We start from the raw sequence: 19,227 nt of genomic DNA, 5'->3' as shown, positions 1-19,227 counted from the left end.
CTTGAAAACTATCGCCGTCGCCTGTTAGCTATGTGAAGAGGTTTCTCCGGCATTGCATTAGGCCTTTTCTGTCAGATTGGACCTGGATCATAGCGAAGGAGACGCCGTCGGGTATCTTCAGTCGAAGAATTTTACCTACGTGCGAGAAGACTTAGTCTCTCAGGTCTATGCAATGTGGGATGGAACCAAAAGCAATCAGCCACAGACGCACCTCTGTCTTTAGCATAATTGCTCTATTTTTCGGGTAATTCTGTACAATAATATAGTCCTACATATACGATTCACGTGATATCTGGTGTTCTGCAGCCATGCATGAAAGACAATAATAAGAATAACATAACAATCTTTTTTTCTCTTTTTAAAGTCTACCCAGTTGAGAAAACACAGACATATTACAATTTACAGTACAGTACAGTACTTTGCATTCTCCCGCACAACCTACACCAGCGCCTGAGGTAGTACCCCCTTGAATTCATGAATCCATTTAAAAAAAAAAACGAAAAGAGCATCCTTCCCATACAAGTCGGTTAGTTATTGGAGTACAGAAAAAAGAGGGAAAAAACCCATCAGTTAGTTAAAAAGGACGTAAAAAAGGAAAAGTAAATAGAACATCGCAAGAAGAGAGGAACGGTCCGAACAGAATCGAGGGACCGTTCCGGAAAAGACTGCTAATGAAGCCGACGCGATCATCGCATAGCTGCTGCAGCGTCCGGTTTGGCAAGCATGTACCGGACCGCTTCCCTGGCGACAGGGGCGTTCCAGACACTGTTGGCACCGCCGCGTCTGAATTCGGGCCCGCTGCCATCCTCGCCTCCGCCGCGGGTGGCCTCGCCCAGGATCGTCTCGAGGTCTCTGCGCTGGGAGTTCAGCCAGCGGCGGATGAAGGTGGCGGGGTCTTTGCTGAGGGCGGTGTAGAATGAGTGGCGGGCCTTGGAGTGCATCAGCGCCTGGATGATAAGCGAGAGCTGGTCGTCGAGGAGGCTGATCTGACGGATCGAGGCCGCGTACTGCGGGTTCGAGGTCAGGGCGATCATCTTCTGCCGCAGTGGATCGTCTACCGCCACGCGGATGTCGTAGATGGTGGGGGTCGGATCCTTATGGAACTCCTGGTCGACACGAATCGTGTAGGGTAACTTGATGGGATCGAGAGGAGAAGTGTGCGCGCTGATGGCTTCCGGGATCTGTGGGAAAAACATCTGGTCGCGTCCGAAGATCTGCGCAGTACAATTAGTATCGGTAGGCAGTGAAAATGCCAGGAGATCCACATACAGCTTTCAAACGGTGGTCGCAGCGAACTTGTCGCTTCTCTTCATCCTCTTGCAGACCCATGGCTCTGATGTAGTCCCAGATTCCGAGCACAATTCCGCTGCGGGTTTCTTCCTCGACGTCAAGGACTTCCGCCAGCTCCTTACTCAACTTGTACCGCTCGGGAGTCTCGTCTCTCACAAGACTCACGGTGATGTTCACATTCTCCTGCGCGGCACGGGAGAATTGCAAGGAGTCAAAGTCGGCGTTGGGAGGCAACGAGGTCGCATTAGGAGGCAGTTGTGGCTTGGTCCAGGTGATCGGGGCGATGTCTTCTGGTTTTGCCGTCGGCGTCTTATCAAAATCGATGGTAATGGATTTGAAGAAATGCGAGAACCGCGGTCGCGGCCGTTTTGATGGTCTGGATTTCTTGGGTTTTTCTGCCTTCGGGCCATCTTCATCCATCGCATCGCCGTCCCGCTGCGCATCGTCTCTGTCATTCTCCTCGTCGTCGCTGTCCTCATCAGGGACGGTAGGGTCGCTGTCATCATCCAGCAGTCTTCCCTCGATTCTCACTTTGTAGCGTCCAGAGCCGGGGTTGGTGGCGTTGCCGGATCCGTTGTGCTCGCCGGCCTTCTGCCATGGCTGATCCTCCACCGTGTTGGAGATCCAGATGCGGAGAGTTCGGAATCGCTTGACTGTCCGGCTAATTGAATCCTGAATATCAAGTCTCTTTCGGATCATAGCGGCGTCCAGTCGCTTTTCCAGCTCCCGGAGACTCTTGTATTGCTGGACTCCTTCCCCGATGATCACATCCTCCACGCCCTCCGGGATGGTTTTGTCAGTCGGCTTCCGGCTGCGTCGCAGGGCAGCATCGTTGACCTGTGGCATGTTGCGCTGCTGCTGGGCGGCGGCGGCCATGTATTGCGGGTTAGGGATGCCTTGTTGAGGATGAGGATGAGGATGAGGATGGGGCATAGGCATAGGTCCTGAAGTCGCCAAGGGTTATAAAGTTAGCAAAACCGAACACCCACGCGGCTAATTAGAAAGAAATTTGGGTTTGGCTCGGGGTCGAACCTGGGCCTGGGGCACCGCGACGAGGAGTGGCGGGAGAGCGCTGCGCGGCTTGAGGGTAGCCGCGAGGAAAATTGGGCTGCATGGGAGCGTTCATGGCCATGCTGTGCTGGAAAATGGAGACTGGATACGAGACGCGCCAGCGAAGAAGACCGTCAGCGTCGGCAATCGAGATAATACGTGGATTCTTGGTCCGTCGGGCTGGCCTGTTGTCGTTGGGCAGTCCGACTTAAACGTTCAGCAAAGTCGCGATGGTCAAGGTTGTCTCACGCTACGACGCTAAGCCGTTTACGGTAACACAGGTACCTCCAGTCGCTCCTACCTAGAATAGCGCTTGCCACTCCGCGCGTTTAATTTATTACTGCTGCTGTACATGATGAAGTCCATAACATGTTGAACGAACTTGGGTGCGAAATGATCCCATTTCTAATGGTTGCGATATCCTCCCCCAAACCAGGCTTTATCTAGCTCTCTCCAAGCAGACAGCATGTGACAGCATTTATTCCAACAAAGACGCCTGATTAGTGTACAACAATTCCACCACGTTGCTCAACTTCTCGATCGTCTGCAGCGCTGCATCGTAGGCTTGATCCCTCTCGGTCTCGTCGAAAACGATCAGACATCCAGCGCCCTGGTCCAACACGCCGACGATGACCTTGTCAAGAATCATCTGTGATAGCTTCCTCTCCACCTGTTGCGTATCCAGTCCGACCATCTTGGCGATGTGGTCAATCTCCACTCGGCTGAATGGTTCGATGACCTTGATGAGATTCTGCTCCAGCATCGCGTCGTAAAGTCGTCGGAGGTGATTTCGGATAAAGACATCACCTCCCAGCTCATACCGGTAGTCCGAGAGGGCCTTCTCGTACTCCTCCAGGGATCGGTTGGCGTGAGCACGTGCCACAGCTTTCATGGCTTCCAACCGCGTACTTGCGTACTTGAGAGCCTGCTTGGAGTTGAGTAAACTTGTAACGTCGTCGGGGAGATTCAACATGATCTTGCACAGCAGCATATATTGAAGCGCCGCCGTCGCCTTTTCTGCATCATCGAGCGAGCTGTAGCCTTCCAGAGCTTCGATGAAGTAGGAATAGGCCGTATTGAAATCCTTGTCCTCGGCGTGGAGCATGCCACTCTGCATGTCCAGACCAGCTTGAAGGTTGGGAGGAGTGTAGACAGCTGATGCAGACGTACGAGCCGATGTGAGCGCAGCGCGCGCTTTGGCCTGATTGCCGAGTGCATGGTAGACCCGGGATTCGAGCAGTTGTATTTCCACAAGCACAACCTTATCATCCAACCGCTTGAGCTCTCGGAGCAGGGAATTAATGAGCGTCAGGGCGTCATAGTAGGACTGCTTCTGCATGTAGATCATGACTAGGCGGGTTTCTAAGCTCTGTCGAAGGAAGGACCGTCGCTCTGAGACGGCCCACTCTATGCAGGCCTTGATCACAACAATCTGGATATCTAGGGTGTTCGGGATCTCGCTGAGCAGATCCAACAGTTGGCGAACTAGAAGTCATGTAAACATCTTGCGTCATATTCGATCAAGTCTCCCGTCAAACCACCACTTACCTAGCTTCGCAGTCTTCGCTTTGGCGAACGACGAGAAGACGCCCCAGCTTGTTTTGATCAACTCGGCCAGTTCTTGCGGCCTCCTGGCATCCCTGTATACCTCTCCCAGACCTATCAAAGCGGCTTCATAGTCGCGCGAAGCAGTCTCCGTTGTCCCAACTCCTTCAGACAGGATATCTTTGTAGATCTTCTCGGCTTTGGAGGGGTCTTTCGACGCGAGAGCCTTCGCTTCCTCTATCCGCTGGGCGACAGTCGCGGAGGAAGCCATGTTGGATGACTGACGCCGCTGTTATGCGATACAGTGGGGAAAGGAACAACAAGTAATGGAATGCTAGAGTGGTAGAAATTGCTTACTCTAGCTAGATGCGGAGAGCTGTTGGTGGGATGGATGAGAGCTGCTGTCTGTAGGCGGACGTCTGGTGCCCAGGCTGACGGAGCGTCACCAGGAAAGCTCCGGCCACCTTCACCCGCGCGCTAGCGAACCACCCACCCAGCCCAGCCAAACTTTTTAGATCCGCAATCTTAAAAAAGTTATAAACTTCATGCTTTTTAACACATGGGCATTTCTGCACCACACTGAGCCAGCATGGTAAGTGATTTGACTGCAGCTGTTTCTAAACGCATTATACTTATAAATTTTACAGAAAATCAAGGCTCTCTCGCGCTCTGCTGCCTCGCAGCAGGCTCCCGGGTCGAGCGTCATGAGACAGCCCAGGAACCTCGACCCAGCACAGCATCCATTCGAACGAGCACGAGAATACACGCGAGCCTTGAATGCCACGAAGATGGATCGCATGTTTGCGGCGCCATTTATTGGACAGCTAGGTAGAGGCCATGTGGACGGCGTGTACACCATGGCCAAGGATCCGGGCTCTCTCGAACGATTTGCAAGCGGCAGCGGTGATGGCGTAGTCAAAGTCTGGGATCTGACGAATCGCGAGGAGATTTGGCACACCCAGGCTCATGAGAACATCGTCAAGGGCATGTGCTGGACACTAGATCGGAAGCTGTTGTCGTGCGCCAGCGACAAGACCGTCAAGCTGTTCGACCCGTACAATTCTTCGCCAGAGGCACCACCGCTGGCAACCTGGTTGGGACAGAGCGCTTTCACTGGCGTCTCTCGCCACCGCGATCACCCCTCCTTCGCTGCCTCATCGTCTGTCATCTCCATTTACGATCTGTCCCGGCCATCATCCACCCCATCCCAGACTCTCCACTGGCCGACCAGTACCGACACCATCACATCTCTGGCCTTCAACCAGACGGAAACGTCCATCCTCGGATCTACCGCCACCGATCGGTCAATTGTTATGTACGATCTCCGCACGTCGTCACCGTTGGCCAAAGTGATCTTGAAACTCGCTTCCAATGCCATTGCCTGGAATCCCATGGAGGCCTTCAACTTTGCCGTCGCCAACGAGGATCACAATATGTACATGTTCGACATGAGAAAGATGGATCGCGCTTTGAATGTGTTCAAGGACCACGTCGCTGCTGTCATGGACGTAGAGTTCAGCCCGACTGGGGAGGAGTTGGTTACCGCGTCCTACGACCGTACGATACGTCTATGGAATAGAGCCGCTGGACATTCGAGAGATATCTATCATACAAAGCGAATGCAACGGTATGCTTTCCATAATTTCATCACTCTATCTATTCTTTTATTACTGTCATTATGCTAATGGTGCTTGCAGAGTCTTCTCAGCCATGTTCACCCCGGATAACAAATATATTCTCTCCGGTTCTGACGACGGTAACATCCGAATCTGGCGTACCAATGCTTCGTCGCGTAGCGGCATCAAGAGTGCGCGCCAGAGACAGAAGCTGGAGTACGACCAAGCGCTGATCAGCAGATACGCCCATATGCCTGAGATCCGCAGAATCAGGCGTCATCGTCATTTACCAAAGGCCGTCAAGAAAGCAGCTGAGATCAAGAGGGAGGAGCTTGCGGCCATCAAACGAAGAGAGGAGAATGTTCGGAAACATAGCAAGCCGGGTACTATGCCTCGTCGACCTGAGCGTGAAAAGATGATTCTTGCGACTGAGCAGTAGTGCGTCGAGTTGTCGGCAGCATGTGGGCAGCAGGTAAAATCTCCCCCATGCCATATTCCATTGGGCGTTCCATTCCGAGACGTCATCTTTTCATCTCTCGGTCATCCAGGAGTTCTTACGTAACTCGCCAGGAGTGTCATCTAACACATTAATCGAACATCACGTCAGAACGATAATATTTTATTAATAACGTTATTCCGCGTCGATGACCTCTACGTCACTTTCTGATCTGCTCGAGGATTCAGATTGGGTTCGAGGAGTCTTTCCCGCGAAAGCCTTTGCGACTGCGCCGTCAATCCCGCTTAGATAGCGGGCAAGCCGTTGGATCGAGGCCGGCAACACAGCGTACCAGTTCACCAGTTTAGCAAAAGCGGGTAGCCTAATCACCCCACTTCTGCCTTTGTCGATTGCAGAGACGATTTCATAGGCGACTTGGATTGGTTCCAGGACGGGTGCGAAGAACCCATTTGGTGTCTCGATTCCATCAAACAGCGGGGTGCACATCTGGCCCGTTTCGACTAACAGCAACTTGATCTTCTCGTCGTGGCCCGACGCTCTGAGTTCGGCTTCCAGCGTCCTATGCAGAGCACTGAGGCCGGCCTTGCTGGCGGAATAGTCTGCTAGACCAGCAGCAGTGAGCTGGCCGAGGACGGAACTCACAGTGACGATAGCGCCGCCGTTTTCTGCCGTCAGCATGCCGGGCAAGAAAACTTGCAGGGTATGAAAGGGTGCGAGAAGATTGGTTCGAATCGTCTTCTTCATCGCATCTGGGGCGAGGGATAGAATGGTCTGTCCATTGATCCCGGCTGCCAGGCAGTTGATAAGCACTGTTGGTTTTCCAAGCTGTGAAGCTCGATCAGTACGCATGTCAGACTGTTAAAAAAAAAAAAGAATACAAAAGATAAAAAGATATAACTTACATCCTCTTCGATCCTTCTTGCCGTCATTTCAAGAGCCCTACGATCCCCAACATCACATTGATAGTATTCCACGCCCGAGAGCTCATCCCAACCCTCCACCTCGCCAACTTCCTTAATATCCAGCACAGCAACACTAGCCCCTCGCATCCCGTAGATCTGCGCGATAAGCTGGCCTAGCCCACTGCCACCTCCGGTGACCACAATGACCTCGTTACTCAGATCGACCTCGCGCGGCGGGCCGTAAGCCAGGCGGTGATTGAGCATCTTCGCCGCGGCGAGAAGCGTCAAGAGGGCGGCGTAACCGACTGCGATGATGAACGAGGGGTGATGCGTTGGCGTGGCCTGCGCGCGGAGACAGAGGACCACGATCCAGGCGATGAAGGGGTGGAGGAAGGTCTGGTTGAGGACTTTGATGAACAGGTCGAGCGTGAGGTGCTGGTACCATTTCTTTTCCGGTAGAGGGGTGAAGCCCACGGGTTGGGAGGATATCTTCTCCATGGTGTGGTATGATGTCGTATCGTTTCGTGATATCTTTCGAATTCTCGATCCTTCCTGAATCTTTCTCTGATGTATCTGGAAATTGAATTTGGCTGAGTGGTATGAAATTAATACGCCGAAGTAAGAGGAGACGAAGCAATTATAAATCGTTCAAGGTTCAAGGAATAGACAGGTTATAGATATAGAGAGATAGCACCGCTGGGGGGTTCAGAACTGAAGGAAAGGACAATCAGATCAACCCCTCATTGAAAGAAAAAATAAAGAAAGAAATAACCAGAGAAATTATCTTAAGCAAAGGAACCTGCCTTCACTTCAGACACACTGGAACAGGATGCGATGTCTTATTATTTATTTCCTTTTAGCTTTGGAGATGATGCCAACAGGTTGAGGTTCTTAGCTCGCTGATCACGTTCTTGTGGTTCTTGTGCCAAACATCAGACCTGAGACGAGACGTGGTTGAAGCTGCGGTTGTTTCACCACTGGAAATTCAACAATGACGGGGAAAGCTATGCAAAAGCTGATGCAGCAATGTGAGACACATAGTCCACGACTAACACATCAGAGTTTCATGAGCTATGTTAGATCGATTGAAACAATAATAAAATGGTTGCTCCTGTTGTTCTTTCTTGCTGGTTTGGCTGCTGGACCTTGGTGGACTGTCACAGCTTTTACTGCTACTGACTGCTATGCTATGTTTGGGCTGCACCTGCCGTGGCTGGTGCAGCTGCCACATGCTGGCCCACATGCCAGGTGTTTTACATATAAAGCAGGCGGTGTGATCCTTTCTGCTTGACAAAATCCTAACAGCGCGGAATTATTAGATACGAGTGCGGAACGGCTACTCCCCCGCTCTTATCATCCTATCAGGCACAGGCACTGATTATAATATTGCATATCTAGTTCTTGCTAATGATGTGCTTATCAACGTCTCTGAGAAGAGTGTTTTGCTCCTTACGGATGTACTCCGTATGGAGAATGTTGCACTGTACTCCGTAAAATATAGGACATACATAGACAGATAGATAAGTATCTTCATCTCCCGATGTCCTCCTCTTTCAGATATGCTAACACAAGAATTACAGAGAAAGATAATCAATTCTCAAAAAAAATCCTAGTGATTGAATCTCATACTGTCAATAACATTGCTTCGATGCCTTCCTAAAGAATCGGTCCAAGAAATCTCTACAGTAACCGCAGATCAAAAATGCCACAGCAAATTCGTACAAAACAGGTCGAGTCATTGAGAGGCGTTCGCTTGGCAAATCGAGCGCCAAGGTCGGTTTGGGACATCATCCTCAAGCAGGAAATGGAGTCAATCACTCCACATAATGTCCAAGTCCAACCCCGTGCTGAAGACGATGACGATGATAGCTATCCTTTAGTCCTGCCTGCCCTCGTACACCCGCATATCCACCTAGACAAGGCATTCGTGCATTGCGCGCCCGAATATTCTGACCTCCTGCCATCGACGGGGACATTCCAAGAGGCGCTATCATTTACCAGCCAGGCCAAGGCGCGGTTTACTCTGCCCGACCTGCTCAGACGTGGAGGATGGCTGATTGCAGAGTCTGTTGCGGCAGGAGTCACGGCAATGAGAGGCTTTGTAGAAGTTGACTCGGTGGTCAAGAAAACTTGCTTGGAAGCGGGCATCAAGCTGAAAGAGGAGTGGAGGGATATCTGTCACATCCAACTAGTCTGTTTTGCGCAGGATCCGATATTTTCTGGAGGGGAGCACGGTGAGGAAAACCGGAAGCTGATGGAAGACGCAATTCGCGATGCCGCTATAGACGTGATTGGAACGACGCCGTACGTAGAATCAAGCATTGAAGCTGCCAAAAGGAACATCGAATGGACCATTGAGCGAGCCTGGGAACTGGGGAAACACGTCGATTTCCATCTCGACTACAATCTTGGTCGCGACAGGGAGCCTCTAGTCTGGCATGTCCTCCGAACGCTCAAGGCGAAAGGCTGGACAGCCTCCCAATGCAGAGGCAAAAAAGTGATGCTGGGACACTGCACACGACTGACGCTCTTTTCGGACGAGGAATGGAGCAGACTTGCCGACGAGATTCGAGCGAACAACCTGCCTGTCAGCTTTGTAGGTCTTCCAACGAGCGACCTGTACATGGCCGCCCATCCAGACGGATCACACTCACATGCCAGAGGCACTCTCCAAGTCCTGGACATGATCCGCAAGCACGGCCTCGACGCCGTCATCGGGGTCAACAACGTCGGCAACGCATTCACACCCTGGGGCAGTCCAGATCCGCTCTCTCTTGCCTGCCTTGGTGTGGGTATCTATCAGCATGGCACACAGGCCGATACAGAGATGCTCTACGAGTGCATTTCCACCCGCGCACGTGCAGCCATTGGCCTGGCAGATTCGATTTCCGACCTGGGTTTGACGACGGGCAACGTGGCAGATCTTCTAGTTTTGTCGCCCAATCTTGATCAAACAGGTCTTGGGACTCCCCGGGCAAGGAGGACGGTGGCAGAGGTGGTTTGGGATCCACCTGCATGCTCTAGCAGGGACATTATCTCAGGCGGTCGGTTAATTCTAAAGAACAGGCTGGCGAACAGAGCAGTATCAGCTTCAGAAAATATCATCGTTGACTCAATGTAAGAACGCTTCTTTGTTGTCTCTCGTATCTAGACGCATTAAACCAGGACATTTCGACGACCAGCCGTCGGCTTATCCACAAACTCCTGGATGCTCCTTTTGAAGCAGCCATTAGCATCGCTCACTTCTAATCCCCTGACATGTCATATCGGTGCACAACATACGCCACAAGTTTCATAATCCATAGTAGAATACAGAGGCTGTAGCTATGATACCAATATTCCTCCAAGCTTTAGCTAACCACAACGGTTTGCGACAAATTTTAAATGAAGTAAATCGAATCCAAAAGATGAGCATCTTTCCCGGCCAGCCCAAAACTGTATTGGAAAGGGAAAGATACGGTGCGAATCGAGAGTCTCTAGAACATGCAAATCCAGGCACGCGAGGAGTAGGACGTATCAGGCTGCGCCTCCAACAGAGACAACGCCGGTCGTCTTCGCACTTTCATTGCAATATCCGTGTAGCTGGTAACTGAACGTCGGACAGGCAGGGTCGTCTAGGAGCATGTCAAAATCCTCGGTTTCGGGAGGAAGACGGAAGCCGTTTCCGGCTCGTGGGTAAAGTCGATGCTCTTCAATTTCATATTCTGATCCCGAATCATCAGAATCATCATCCCGCCTACGACGTGACTGGCTTGTGGTGCCTGGTGCTGGAGCGCTAGAGGCGTCGTTCTTCGTTGCTGGCATATCTGACGGCCCTTCATTTTGAGTGTTCGCTGGAGCGACAGCGGGCGATGGACCAGAGTGGGCAGATACCATTGTAGATGTGAACGGTGAGAAGAATTTGGATTGCTTCAGATCCTTCAGGTTCGGAGGAAAGATCGGAAGAGTAGGGTTGCGATCCGATAGATCCACGAGCAGATCAACGAGTGCTGCATGAGACAATCCAGACAAATACCCGCGTCTTTCTTCTGCTGAAAACATCTCTCCTCCAACGCGAGCTTCCGGCAATTTCGCAGCGATCTGAGAATCCTGATGGACAGGTGCAATCATCTGGTCTGACGACTGGGACTTTTGAGACACCTCTTCAACCGAAGATTCCACCGGTCTGCATTCTCTGCAAAACCATTCCGCTTCTTTCACTTCGATGACCTCCTTTTCAATTGGGGGATCGTGACAGAATTGATGCCAAGAGCCGTTGCATCCGTCGCAAAAGACAATCATGTTGGTCGACGGGCTGTGGCCTCGTTGACAATGTGCACATACAATGTTCACTTCTTTACCCTTGCGATACACCTTTCTCCGCTTTCTTGACGCTGCACCATCAGTTGCAGCTCCTTTGGGAGCATCTGGAGAATGTGCCTTCGGCTTAGGTGCGGGCGGAGGAGCAGGAGGCGGAACAAAGAGAGAAGGTCGGTGAACCTGCCGACCAGATTTCGTCTGGGTCGCGATCGGAGTAAAGTTGGAAGATTCGTCGGAACTAGAGTCATCGGCTCTGACATTGTCATCATCGCTATCTTCATTTCGTCTGCGTTTCTTGCCTCGTTTAGCTCCATTGGTGCCATTTTTGCGCTGACGAGGTGTTGCTGTTTTCTGCTGGCTTGCCGGGGATGGAGCCACAGAAGTTCCTGCAGGCGGCTGAGGAGCGACTGTTGCTGATTGATCCGGCTTTTCAACCGGTTTTGGAGCGATGTTGACGAGTCCTGGCACGATAGGATGCTGAGATGGTGGCACAGGAGCCTTTGGGGCTGCAGCTGGCACCGCCGTTGCAGCACCATGGTTGGAAAAAGGAGCTGCAGGAAGCTCTAGAATCGCAGAAGACATCTTCATCTTGCTCTTGTTATTCATCTCGATATCCGAATTTTCAGAGACCGGTCTGACAAACGGAGAAAAGTTCAAGCCAGTTGAACTTGTTGCAGGAGCACCTTCTCTTTTGACGTCTGTTGTCTTATTACCATTGATTCGTGCGAGGAGTTCTGTGGTAGCAGGAGACAACTTGGGGATCTGTGGAATCTTGGAGTTTTTATTTTGCACATCTGAAGGAGACTGGGGCTTTGGCTGAATAGGCGTAGAGTTGTATTGTTCTGTCAACAGTGAATGAGGGCTATCAGGTAAATGCTGACTTGATGCACCATTCACTGATGATGCCGCGGGCTGGGCCACCCTTCCCGCCGGAGGGGGGTCTGGACCTCCATTATGTTCGGACATCGTATTAGCAGGACTCGATGGAAAGATCGGGAACAATACCCTGGGCCAGATTCCATTGACCGTACAGTTTCATTCATCCGTGCAGAATGGATTCAGTAGTAGTGCCAAATCCGAACATGTCTACATTGTCACGTGATCGAGAGATTTTGACTCGACCAGATTAGGACAATCAGACCAGAAACTTTGGCTTCAGGGATTTGAAGTTGAGTTTCTCATGTAAAGACGTAATTACAGGTCTCGCTTTGCTCGACTGGATTGAATAGAAAATACTAGTCTATGCCAGGGACTTTGGTCCCCAGGCCTACCTAGGTATGCACCTACTATATAGATTTTATATCTATCTCGCCATATCCCTTACCAATATGTAACCCCCTTGCCAATTTTTATATCCCATGCTAATAGAGGGTGGACTCACACAAGAGACCAGATTTTCCATGGCTTCATGTCCAGGTCAATGGAACTACATGTACATGATGTACTCCCTGAAATGACCATATAGACCCTATGTCAAGACCCGCGGACAGTTACATGATTAAGGTAATTTCAGAGAGTTCCTCTTTCTTTCCTATGATATAACTCCCTCTCGTCTCAATGAAACGATTTCCTCGTCGCTATATCCTAGCAGATCTCGAAGGACTTCGTCTGTGTGCTGGCCAAGGGTTGGAGGTGGCATTCTGACCCCTGGTTTAGCATGAGAGTATTTGATCGGTGTATTCACAAGCTTTATCCGTCCACAGGCTGGATGATCAACCTCGGTGACCATGCCTCGAGCTTGGACTATAACTTGGTCAGCAGACTGAGTAAGGCGAGTAATTGACGTGCGGGAGCCCACCATGTGCATGATTCAATGTGCCTTGAATATCGTTGACTGCTGCATAGGGCATCCCGCTTCCCTCAAAGATTTCAAGCCACTCCTGCGTCGTCTTCTGTTTCGTTTCCTCCTCTATCATGTTGTCGAGCTCTTCTCGGTGCTTGACTCGATCACTGTTCGTCACAAAGCGGGAATCGGTCTTCCATTCAGGATGTCCGAGTCTATCGCACAGGACGCCAAACAGCTTGTCATTTCCGCCTCCAACGAGGATATCGCCGTCACGCGTCTTGTAACTTCGATAAGGAACGATGGAAGCTGATGAGGGATTAGCATCTCGATATGTATTAACCTGATATTATTTCACGTACGATGCGCGGTGCCCCAACGTCCCGAATCGGTCTCTCCGCTTATTAACGCAGAGCTTGCCAGATTTGCCAGAGTAGCAACTTGGCAATCGCTAAGACAAGCATCAATATGCTGACCCTTGCCCGTTTTTGATCTGGCTATCAGGGCAGCCATAATTGCATTGGACGTGTAGAGACCCGTAGTCAGATCCGTTACCGCCACTCCTACTTTCACAGGAGGGCCGTCCCTTGACCCCGTGATATGCATCAATCCCATTTCGGCTTCCACCATGACATCGTAGCCTGCCCGGTTGCTGTACGGCCCAGTTTGGCCGTATCCGGTGATACTTGCATAGATCAACTTCGGATTGATAGCACTGAGAGTCTCGTAATCCATTTTGTATTTCTTGAGACTTCCTGGCAGATAGTTTTCGACAAGCACGTCACATTCTCTGGCGAGTTTATGGAGGATCTCCACGCCTGACGAGTGTGCGAACGAGAGGCCAACTGATCTCTTATTCCGGTTTACCTTTTTCAGGACGTCAGCAGGAAGACTTCTGCATACCTGCGACAACATTACCTACTGCTAAATAGTACGCACTCTCACCAGGGCCGTCCTTCGTCTCGTCTTGGTATTTTGCAAAAGGCGGGCCCCAAGCTCTGGTATCATCGCCTCGTACAGGGTGCTCAATCTTGATTACATCTGCTCTAGAAATGCCACGAAATCAGCATGTATATTCGGGAGCTGAACAGGCGGGAGCTTGCTGGATCTGTAAGGTTGTAACGAGCGGTTCGGCGCATACCCTAAGTCTCCAAGGATCTGTGTACAGTAGGGCTACAATGCATGTTCAGCAAATTTCAAATCAGAAGAAGCAAACTTTCCGAAACACTCACACCAGCCAGAACTCTGGTCATGTCAAGAACGCGTATGCCTTCCAATGGAAGAGTTCCTGGAAGAGGAACTGCTGTCGAGTAGCGCCGCCATTGCGCGACACATCCTGGGGATGAATTGGATAAGGCGTACACTGACCGCCGTGAAATGCTCCGCAGTGCCAATGTGACAGTCATACTATCAGAGCTGAGAGATGCATGCGGTAAGTGTGTATGTATGTAGTAGTGGTTGTTGTAGCGTCTTATACGGAGTCCGGCAGGTACTCCGCCATGTCGGAACTAAGCCGAGGTCAGTCATTCCGACCCCTCAGCGATCTTTCCTCCGCACGACCCAAATTCAGGTGGACGATACATCTTTGAGACAGCAAGCCGTGCACCATGTTCACTGGTCTTGTCGAAACTGTAGGGAGTGAGTCTTTCGAAAAAGCAATCTGCGATGCCGCAAAGCTGATTGTCCCCCAGCCGTTACGTCCCTCGATCCCCTTGATACCAGCGCAAGCGGGGGCGGGGGAACCTCCCTGACAATTTCGGACTGCGCAGAAATCCTCACTGATGCACACCTCGGGGACAGTATAAGCGTCAATGGTAGGCATATAATATATTTGTCCCTTTGACGTGTTCCCATGCTAAGAAAAACATCACTTGTCAAGGGACATGCCTGACCATCACTGCCTTCGACAAGAACTGGTTCAAGGTCGGCGTTGCTCCAGAGACCCTTCGCCGGACCAACCTAGGTTCCTTGAAGCCCGGTTCGCGAGTTAATCTCGAGCGCGCCGTTTCCGCTTCGACCAGGATGGGCGGGCACTTTGTTCAGGGCCATGTCGACACCACTGCGAAGATCCTGTCGGTCACGCCGGACGGCAACGCGCTTGTATTCAGACTTCAGCCCAGAGACAGGAGTATCCTGCGATATGTTGTTGAAAAGGGCTATGTGACGCTGGACGGTGCCAGTCTGACAGTTACGAAGGTTGTCGACGGTGAGGATGGCTACTGGGAAGTCATGCTCATCGCATATACCCAAGAGAAAATCGTCACGGCGCAAAAGAAACCTGGGGAAGAGGTGAACGTTGAGATCGACATTATCGGAAAGTATGTCGAGAAAAGTGTCCAAGCCTACTTTGAAAAGGGCTCTGGCGGGGACTTCAGTATCCTGGAGAAGATTGTAGGCAGAATTGTGGAGCAGAAACTAAAGGAATCGTCGGCGTCGTAGTACGATAATGGAGGTGTACTGCGACTGTATCATACGGAGTTCTAGCGATACGTGGAGAAGTGTCTGATGAATGGACGGATCATTATTTTGTTTTCCAGGAATATTTATAGCTAGTAACTACATAGGTAGGTAGGTAACAACGATACCCGAGTAAGCAGGGTCATTTGGAGCATAGTCAATGAGTTTGATGCCAGAACATGCGACCAGCCCTTGTACGCAGGTCCCAGGCTCAAGGCCTGTTTCTGAGACACTGCGATGTGCTATAGAAATGGTTATTTAATTCATGGCACCATTTCTCTCACTTGTTTCCCTAGACTGATTCCCTTGTACGACCTCAGGGTCAATAAGAAGCGGGTGCACGTCAAGTTACATCCTCACTCCAAGTGGCAGTTTAGCTACCTCGCGAATAGTATAGTATCGAAGTGACTCGACCGCGATGGCGAAGGTAGCATGTTTTGCACTGCACCGGAAGCTTAGGTGCCACAGTGCCATTCATATGGCCACTGCAAGAATGGTGGTCTCAATAAAAAGAAATTATCGTATATCGCTGTTCAAGCCAGGGGAACTTGAGACGATCATTCGAAATGTCCAGGGTGCTCAACTCATTCCTCCATGAACTCGTCTTCGTCTTCGTCGTCGTCCATTTCCTGTTCAACCTCGGCTTCCTCATCAAACTCGTCGCTGTCCCATGCGTCATCCATGCTCTCATCCTCGTCCTCGTCCTCGTCCTCGCCCTCGGCACCCTGTCCACTAGCTTTGGCTTTTGCTTTCTCCTGCTTCTTCCTCTCAATGTTCTCTTTCTGTTGCCTCTTCCGTTCCTCCTTTTCCTTCCGCCTCCTGTTCCACGTTTCATCCATCTCCTTGATCTCTTTATCCGTCTTTGAAATGAAATCGTGCCACATAACTCTCCCGCTACATAGACCTTCTTCGACTTTCATCAGCTTCAACTTCATACGGGGACCTAGCTCCACCAACTTCACAGCTCGCTTTTCAACATGCGGCTTTTCAGTTAGCTTTTCCGGTTTTTTCTCGCCTGCTTTCATCCGTTGCAGTTCCCGCTTATTCAGGACCTTCTTCGTAGTACTCCCGACGACTTCCACTTCCGCGTCGGTATCCAGTTCAGTTTCACTGGCCGAGAAGTAGCCGGCACTAGGATCGAGCAAATAGTCGGCAGCATCTTCTAGCTTTCCAAGGTTCGGCAAGGTCCTTTTCTTCTTATCCTTATGGCGCAGCTCCGCTGCATCGAGTCGCCTGATTCGTTTGGGTATTCCGGTCTTCCTTGTGGTAATAGCGTAGTGTCTGACATTCAAAATGTAATGATCGTTTCCGGAGCCATCTGACGAGGACGATAGCTCTCTATTCACGAGCATCACACGGCGAATAGAAGAGAGAGGAGTAGTCTGTGGAGAGATCGGCGGGAAGAGTGATTGGAAAATGGTGGTCATGAGAGATTCGAGGCGTTTGGGAACTTTGGAATTTTCATCCGCATTCGGAGAGTTGAAATTGTTCATCACCAAGAGAGGAGGTGTTCTGTAGTCCTGTCCACCGCATCGGGGATGTTTCAACGCCTTTGCGACGTCCTTGCAAAGGGAATAATTCTCAACTTTGAAGTGCAATGTCGGTCCACGAGGATGGAGCGCGATTCGCATGTTAGTGTTCCCCGTACTCGATTTGGAGAAAAGAATCAGATGTGTGACACCCAAAGGCCCGGCCATCGTCGTATAGTCCTTCAGCTTGTTGGCTCGGCGTTCCTAAATATGGGCATGTTAGAGTGAACAATTCCATCACCAAGCGGTGAAATCGAGGAAACTCACTTTTAAACGACTGGCCGTACCAGGTTCCATCATCAATCGAAAATCTTTGACAAGCTGGCTCACACTGGACCCAACTTCTCCTGCGCCGATTCGAATAACCATCGACTTCGGCGATTTCAAATTTCCAGGCTCATTCTTCGGCACCCGCACATGGGTGCGCTTCTTCACGCGTCTTCTTGCCATTCTGGATCTTTTGGTCGAGAGGGACTTGAAGAAAAATCAACAAATCAGTTGACAACTTCAATAGTCCTGGCTGTATTGAACTTTTTTTGCTGGTTGCCGATAACGAGAAAATCGGGGAAGGGCTCGGATCATTGATTTTGCGGCGCGCCAAAATTATTTTTTTGCGGACCGCCTTACCCAAAAGTTCGCGGGGAACGGTTATCATCTCATAGTCATTGAGATAGATTACCAAAAATGCCAGCACTAAAGAAAAGAAAAATTGCCCACGAGGGCGCAGAAAACTCGAGTGATGCGAATTCCTCAGATAACGAAAATTCATCCGGGAAAGCGGCCTCCAACAACAGCAGCAACAACAAAGAGGCCCGAGATGGAGAAGCTAAACCCACGCAGAAGACGTTTAAAGATCTAGGAATCATTGACCCATTATGTGAAGCCTGTGAGGCTCTGGGGTACAAGGCGCCCACTCCAATCCAAGCTGAGGCAATACCACTGGCCCTACAGGGTCGCGATCTGATAGGGCTCGCAGAGACCGGAAGTGGGAAGACGGCTGCATTTGCTCTTCCCATCCTACAAGGTTCGAAGCTGCTGACGTTTCAAATACGAAATAATGGTAGCTGACACGATACAATACAGCTCTTATGGATAAGCCGCAAGCATATTTTGGTCTGGTATTAGCTCCGACTCGAGAATTAGCATACCAGATCTCTCAGTCCTTCGAAGCGCTCGGCTCGACGATATCGGTTCGCTCCGCGGTCATCGTCGGAGGAATGGACATGGTACCGCAAGCAATTGCACTGGGCAAGAAGCCCCATATAATCGTTGCCACGCCTGGGCGGTTACTTGATCACCTTGAAAACACGAAGGGGTTCTCGCTACGGACGTTGAAATACCTGGTCATGGACGAGGCAGACCGGCTCCTTGACATGGATTTCGGTCCTATTCTCGATAAAATCCTCAAAGTTCTGCCGCGGGAACGACGGACTTATCTCTTCTCTGCGACCATGACTTCCAAGGTGGAGTCCCTACAGCGAGCGTCTCTCAGCAACCCCCTTCGGGTATCTGTTTCCAGCAAATACCAGACCGTTTCCACCCTCCTCCAATCCTACCTCTTTTTCCCTCACAAGCACAAGGACATCTACCTTGTCTATTTGTTGAATGAATTTGCCGGTCAATCCGCCATCGTCTTCACCCGAACTGTTCACGAAACACAACGTATTGCCATTCTCCTACGAGCTCTCGGTTTCGGGGCGATCCCTCTTCACGGGCAACTTTCGCAGTCAGCACGATTGGGTGCTTTGGGGAAGTTCCGTTCCCGCAGCCGCGACATCCTCGTTGCGACCGACGTTGCGGCGAGAGGTCTCGACATTCCTTCCGTCGACGTGGTATTGAACTTTGACCTGCCCCCTGACAGCAAAACGTACATCCACCGTGTGGGACGAACGGCACGTGCAGGGAAGAGCGGGCGCGCCATCAGTTTCGTCACACAGTACGATGTAGAGATCTGGTTGCGCATCGAAGCGGCACTGGGCAAGAAACTGAAGGAGTACGAGATTGAGAAGGATGAGGTCATGGTCCTGGCTGACCGTGTCGGAGAGGCGCAGCGCCACGCCATCACGGAAATGAAGGAACTAGAAGAGAAGAAAGGCAGCAAAGGATCAGTCCTGAAAAAACGACCAGGGAAGGGCTCGAAGCGTAATCGGGACGATATGGATCAGGAGGAAGGTTGATGACAGATGCAAGCGCTTTTTTTTTTCTTTCCATCCCTGGCAGTACAGAAATTTACATCATTGTATGTATTTGCAAATACCCGGAAATTCAATGTTCTTTGGGAGAAAAAAAAATCCTGGTT

At 50.8% G+C, this 19,227-nt stretch overlaps 10 protein-coding genes across 10 annotated transcripts; 4 read left to right on the top strand and 6 right to left on the bottom strand.

Moving 5' to 3' along the window:
• Positions 1 to 686: 686 nt before the first annotated feature.
• Positions 687 to 2,422, bottom strand: VTN77DRAFT_198 (uncharacterized protein; the record flags this gene model as incomplete). The annotated part of the gene is made up of 3 exons (XM_069417770.1): positions 687 to 1,214; positions 1,270 to 2,234; positions 2,323 to 2,422. The coding sequence occupies 3 exons, from the start codon at positions 2,420 to 2,422 to the stop codon at positions 687 to 689; spliced, it is 1,593 nt and encodes a 530-aa protein (XP_069282561.1).
• A 396-nt stretch (positions 2,423 to 2,818) lies between these two features.
• Positions 2,819 to 4,156, bottom strand: VTN77DRAFT_197 (uncharacterized protein; the record flags this gene model as incomplete). Its single annotated transcript, XM_069417759.1, has 2 exons — positions 2,819 to 3,825; positions 3,889 to 4,156. 2 exons carry the CDS (start codon positions 4,154 to 4,156, stop codon positions 2,819 to 2,821), a joined length of 1,275 nt encoding a protein of 424 aa, XP_069282560.1.
• Positions 4,157 to 4,474: 318 nt separating this feature from the next.
• Positions 4,475 to 5,940, top strand: VTN77DRAFT_196 (uncharacterized protein; the record flags this gene model as incomplete). Its single annotated transcript, XM_069417748.1, has 3 exons — positions 4,475 to 4,477; positions 4,533 to 5,512; positions 5,583 to 5,940. The coding sequence occupies 3 exons, from the start codon at positions 4,475 to 4,477 to the stop codon at positions 5,938 to 5,940; spliced, it is 1,341 nt and encodes a 446-aa protein (XP_069282559.1).
• Positions 5,941 to 6,132: 192 nt separating this feature from the next.
• Positions 6,133 to 7,358, bottom strand: VTN77DRAFT_195 (uncharacterized protein; the record flags this gene model as incomplete). Its single annotated transcript, XM_069417737.1, has 2 exons — positions 6,133 to 6,783; positions 6,861 to 7,358. The coding sequence occupies 2 exons, from the start codon at positions 7,356 to 7,358 to the stop codon at positions 6,133 to 6,135; spliced, it is 1,149 nt and encodes a 382-aa protein (XP_069282558.1).
• Positions 7,359 to 8,562: 1,204 nt separating this feature from the next.
• On the top strand, positions 8,563 to 9,981 carry VTN77DRAFT_194 (uncharacterized protein; the record flags this gene model as incomplete). Its single annotated transcript, XM_069417726.1, has 1 exon — positions 8,563 to 9,981. The coding sequence occupies one exon, from the start codon at positions 8,563 to 8,565 to the stop codon at positions 9,979 to 9,981; it is 1,419 nt and encodes a 472-aa protein (XP_069282557.1).
• Positions 9,982 to 10,376: 395 nt separating this feature from the next.
• On the bottom strand, positions 10,377 to 12,125 carry VTN77DRAFT_193 (uncharacterized protein; the record flags this gene model as incomplete). Its single annotated transcript, XM_069417715.1, has 1 exon — positions 10,377 to 12,125. One exon carries the CDS (start codon positions 12,123 to 12,125, stop codon positions 10,377 to 10,379), a length of 1,749 nt encoding a protein of 582 aa, XP_069282556.1.
• Positions 12,126 to 12,690: 565 nt separating this feature from the next.
• Positions 12,691 to 14,195, bottom strand: VTN77DRAFT_192 (uncharacterized protein; the record flags this gene model as incomplete). Its single annotated transcript, XM_069417704.1, has 6 exons — positions 12,691 to 12,902; positions 12,958 to 13,251; positions 13,305 to 13,809; positions 13,865 to 13,988; positions 14,084 to 14,115; positions 14,175 to 14,195. 6 exons carry the CDS (start codon positions 14,193 to 14,195, stop codon positions 12,691 to 12,693), a joined length of 1,188 nt encoding a protein of 395 aa, XP_069282555.1.
• Positions 14,196 to 14,549: 354 nt separating this feature from the next.
• On the top strand, positions 14,550 to 15,381 carry VTN77DRAFT_191 (uncharacterized protein; the record flags this gene model as incomplete). Its single annotated transcript, XM_069417693.1, has 3 exons — positions 14,550 to 14,580; positions 14,634 to 14,756; positions 14,822 to 15,381. 3 exons carry the CDS (start codon positions 14,550 to 14,552, stop codon positions 15,379 to 15,381), a joined length of 714 nt encoding a protein of 237 aa, XP_069282554.1.
• A 602-nt stretch (positions 15,382 to 15,983) lies between these two features.
• Positions 15,984 to 17,378, bottom strand: VTN77DRAFT_190 (uncharacterized protein; the record flags this gene model as incomplete). Its single annotated transcript, XM_069417682.1, has 2 exons — positions 15,984 to 17,132; positions 17,196 to 17,378. 2 exons carry the CDS (start codon positions 17,376 to 17,378, stop codon positions 15,984 to 15,986), a joined length of 1,332 nt encoding a protein of 443 aa, XP_069282553.1.
• A 234-nt stretch (positions 17,379 to 17,612) lies between these two features.
• VTN77DRAFT_189 (uncharacterized protein) lies at positions 17,613 to 19,105 on the top strand (the record flags this gene model as incomplete). The annotated part of the gene is made up of 2 exons (XM_069417670.1): positions 17,613 to 17,952; positions 18,012 to 19,105. The coding sequence occupies 2 exons, from the start codon at positions 17,613 to 17,615 to the stop codon at positions 19,103 to 19,105; spliced, it is 1,434 nt and encodes a 477-aa protein (XP_069282552.1).
• Positions 19,106 to 19,227: the final 122 nt, after the last annotated feature.

Source organism: Rasamsonia byssochlamydoides (assembly GCF_041956645.1).
Source record: "Rasamsonia byssochlamydoides strain NRRL 3658 unplaced genomic scaffold VTN77scaffold_1, whole genome shotgun sequence".
NCBI classification, from domain to species: Eukaryota; Fungi; Ascomycota; class Eurotiomycetes; order Eurotiales; family Trichocomaceae; genus Rasamsonia; species Rasamsonia byssochlamydoides.
The sequence above is the reverse complement of the archived record's forward strand: the minus strand, read 5'-3'. Positions and strand labels throughout refer to the sequence as shown.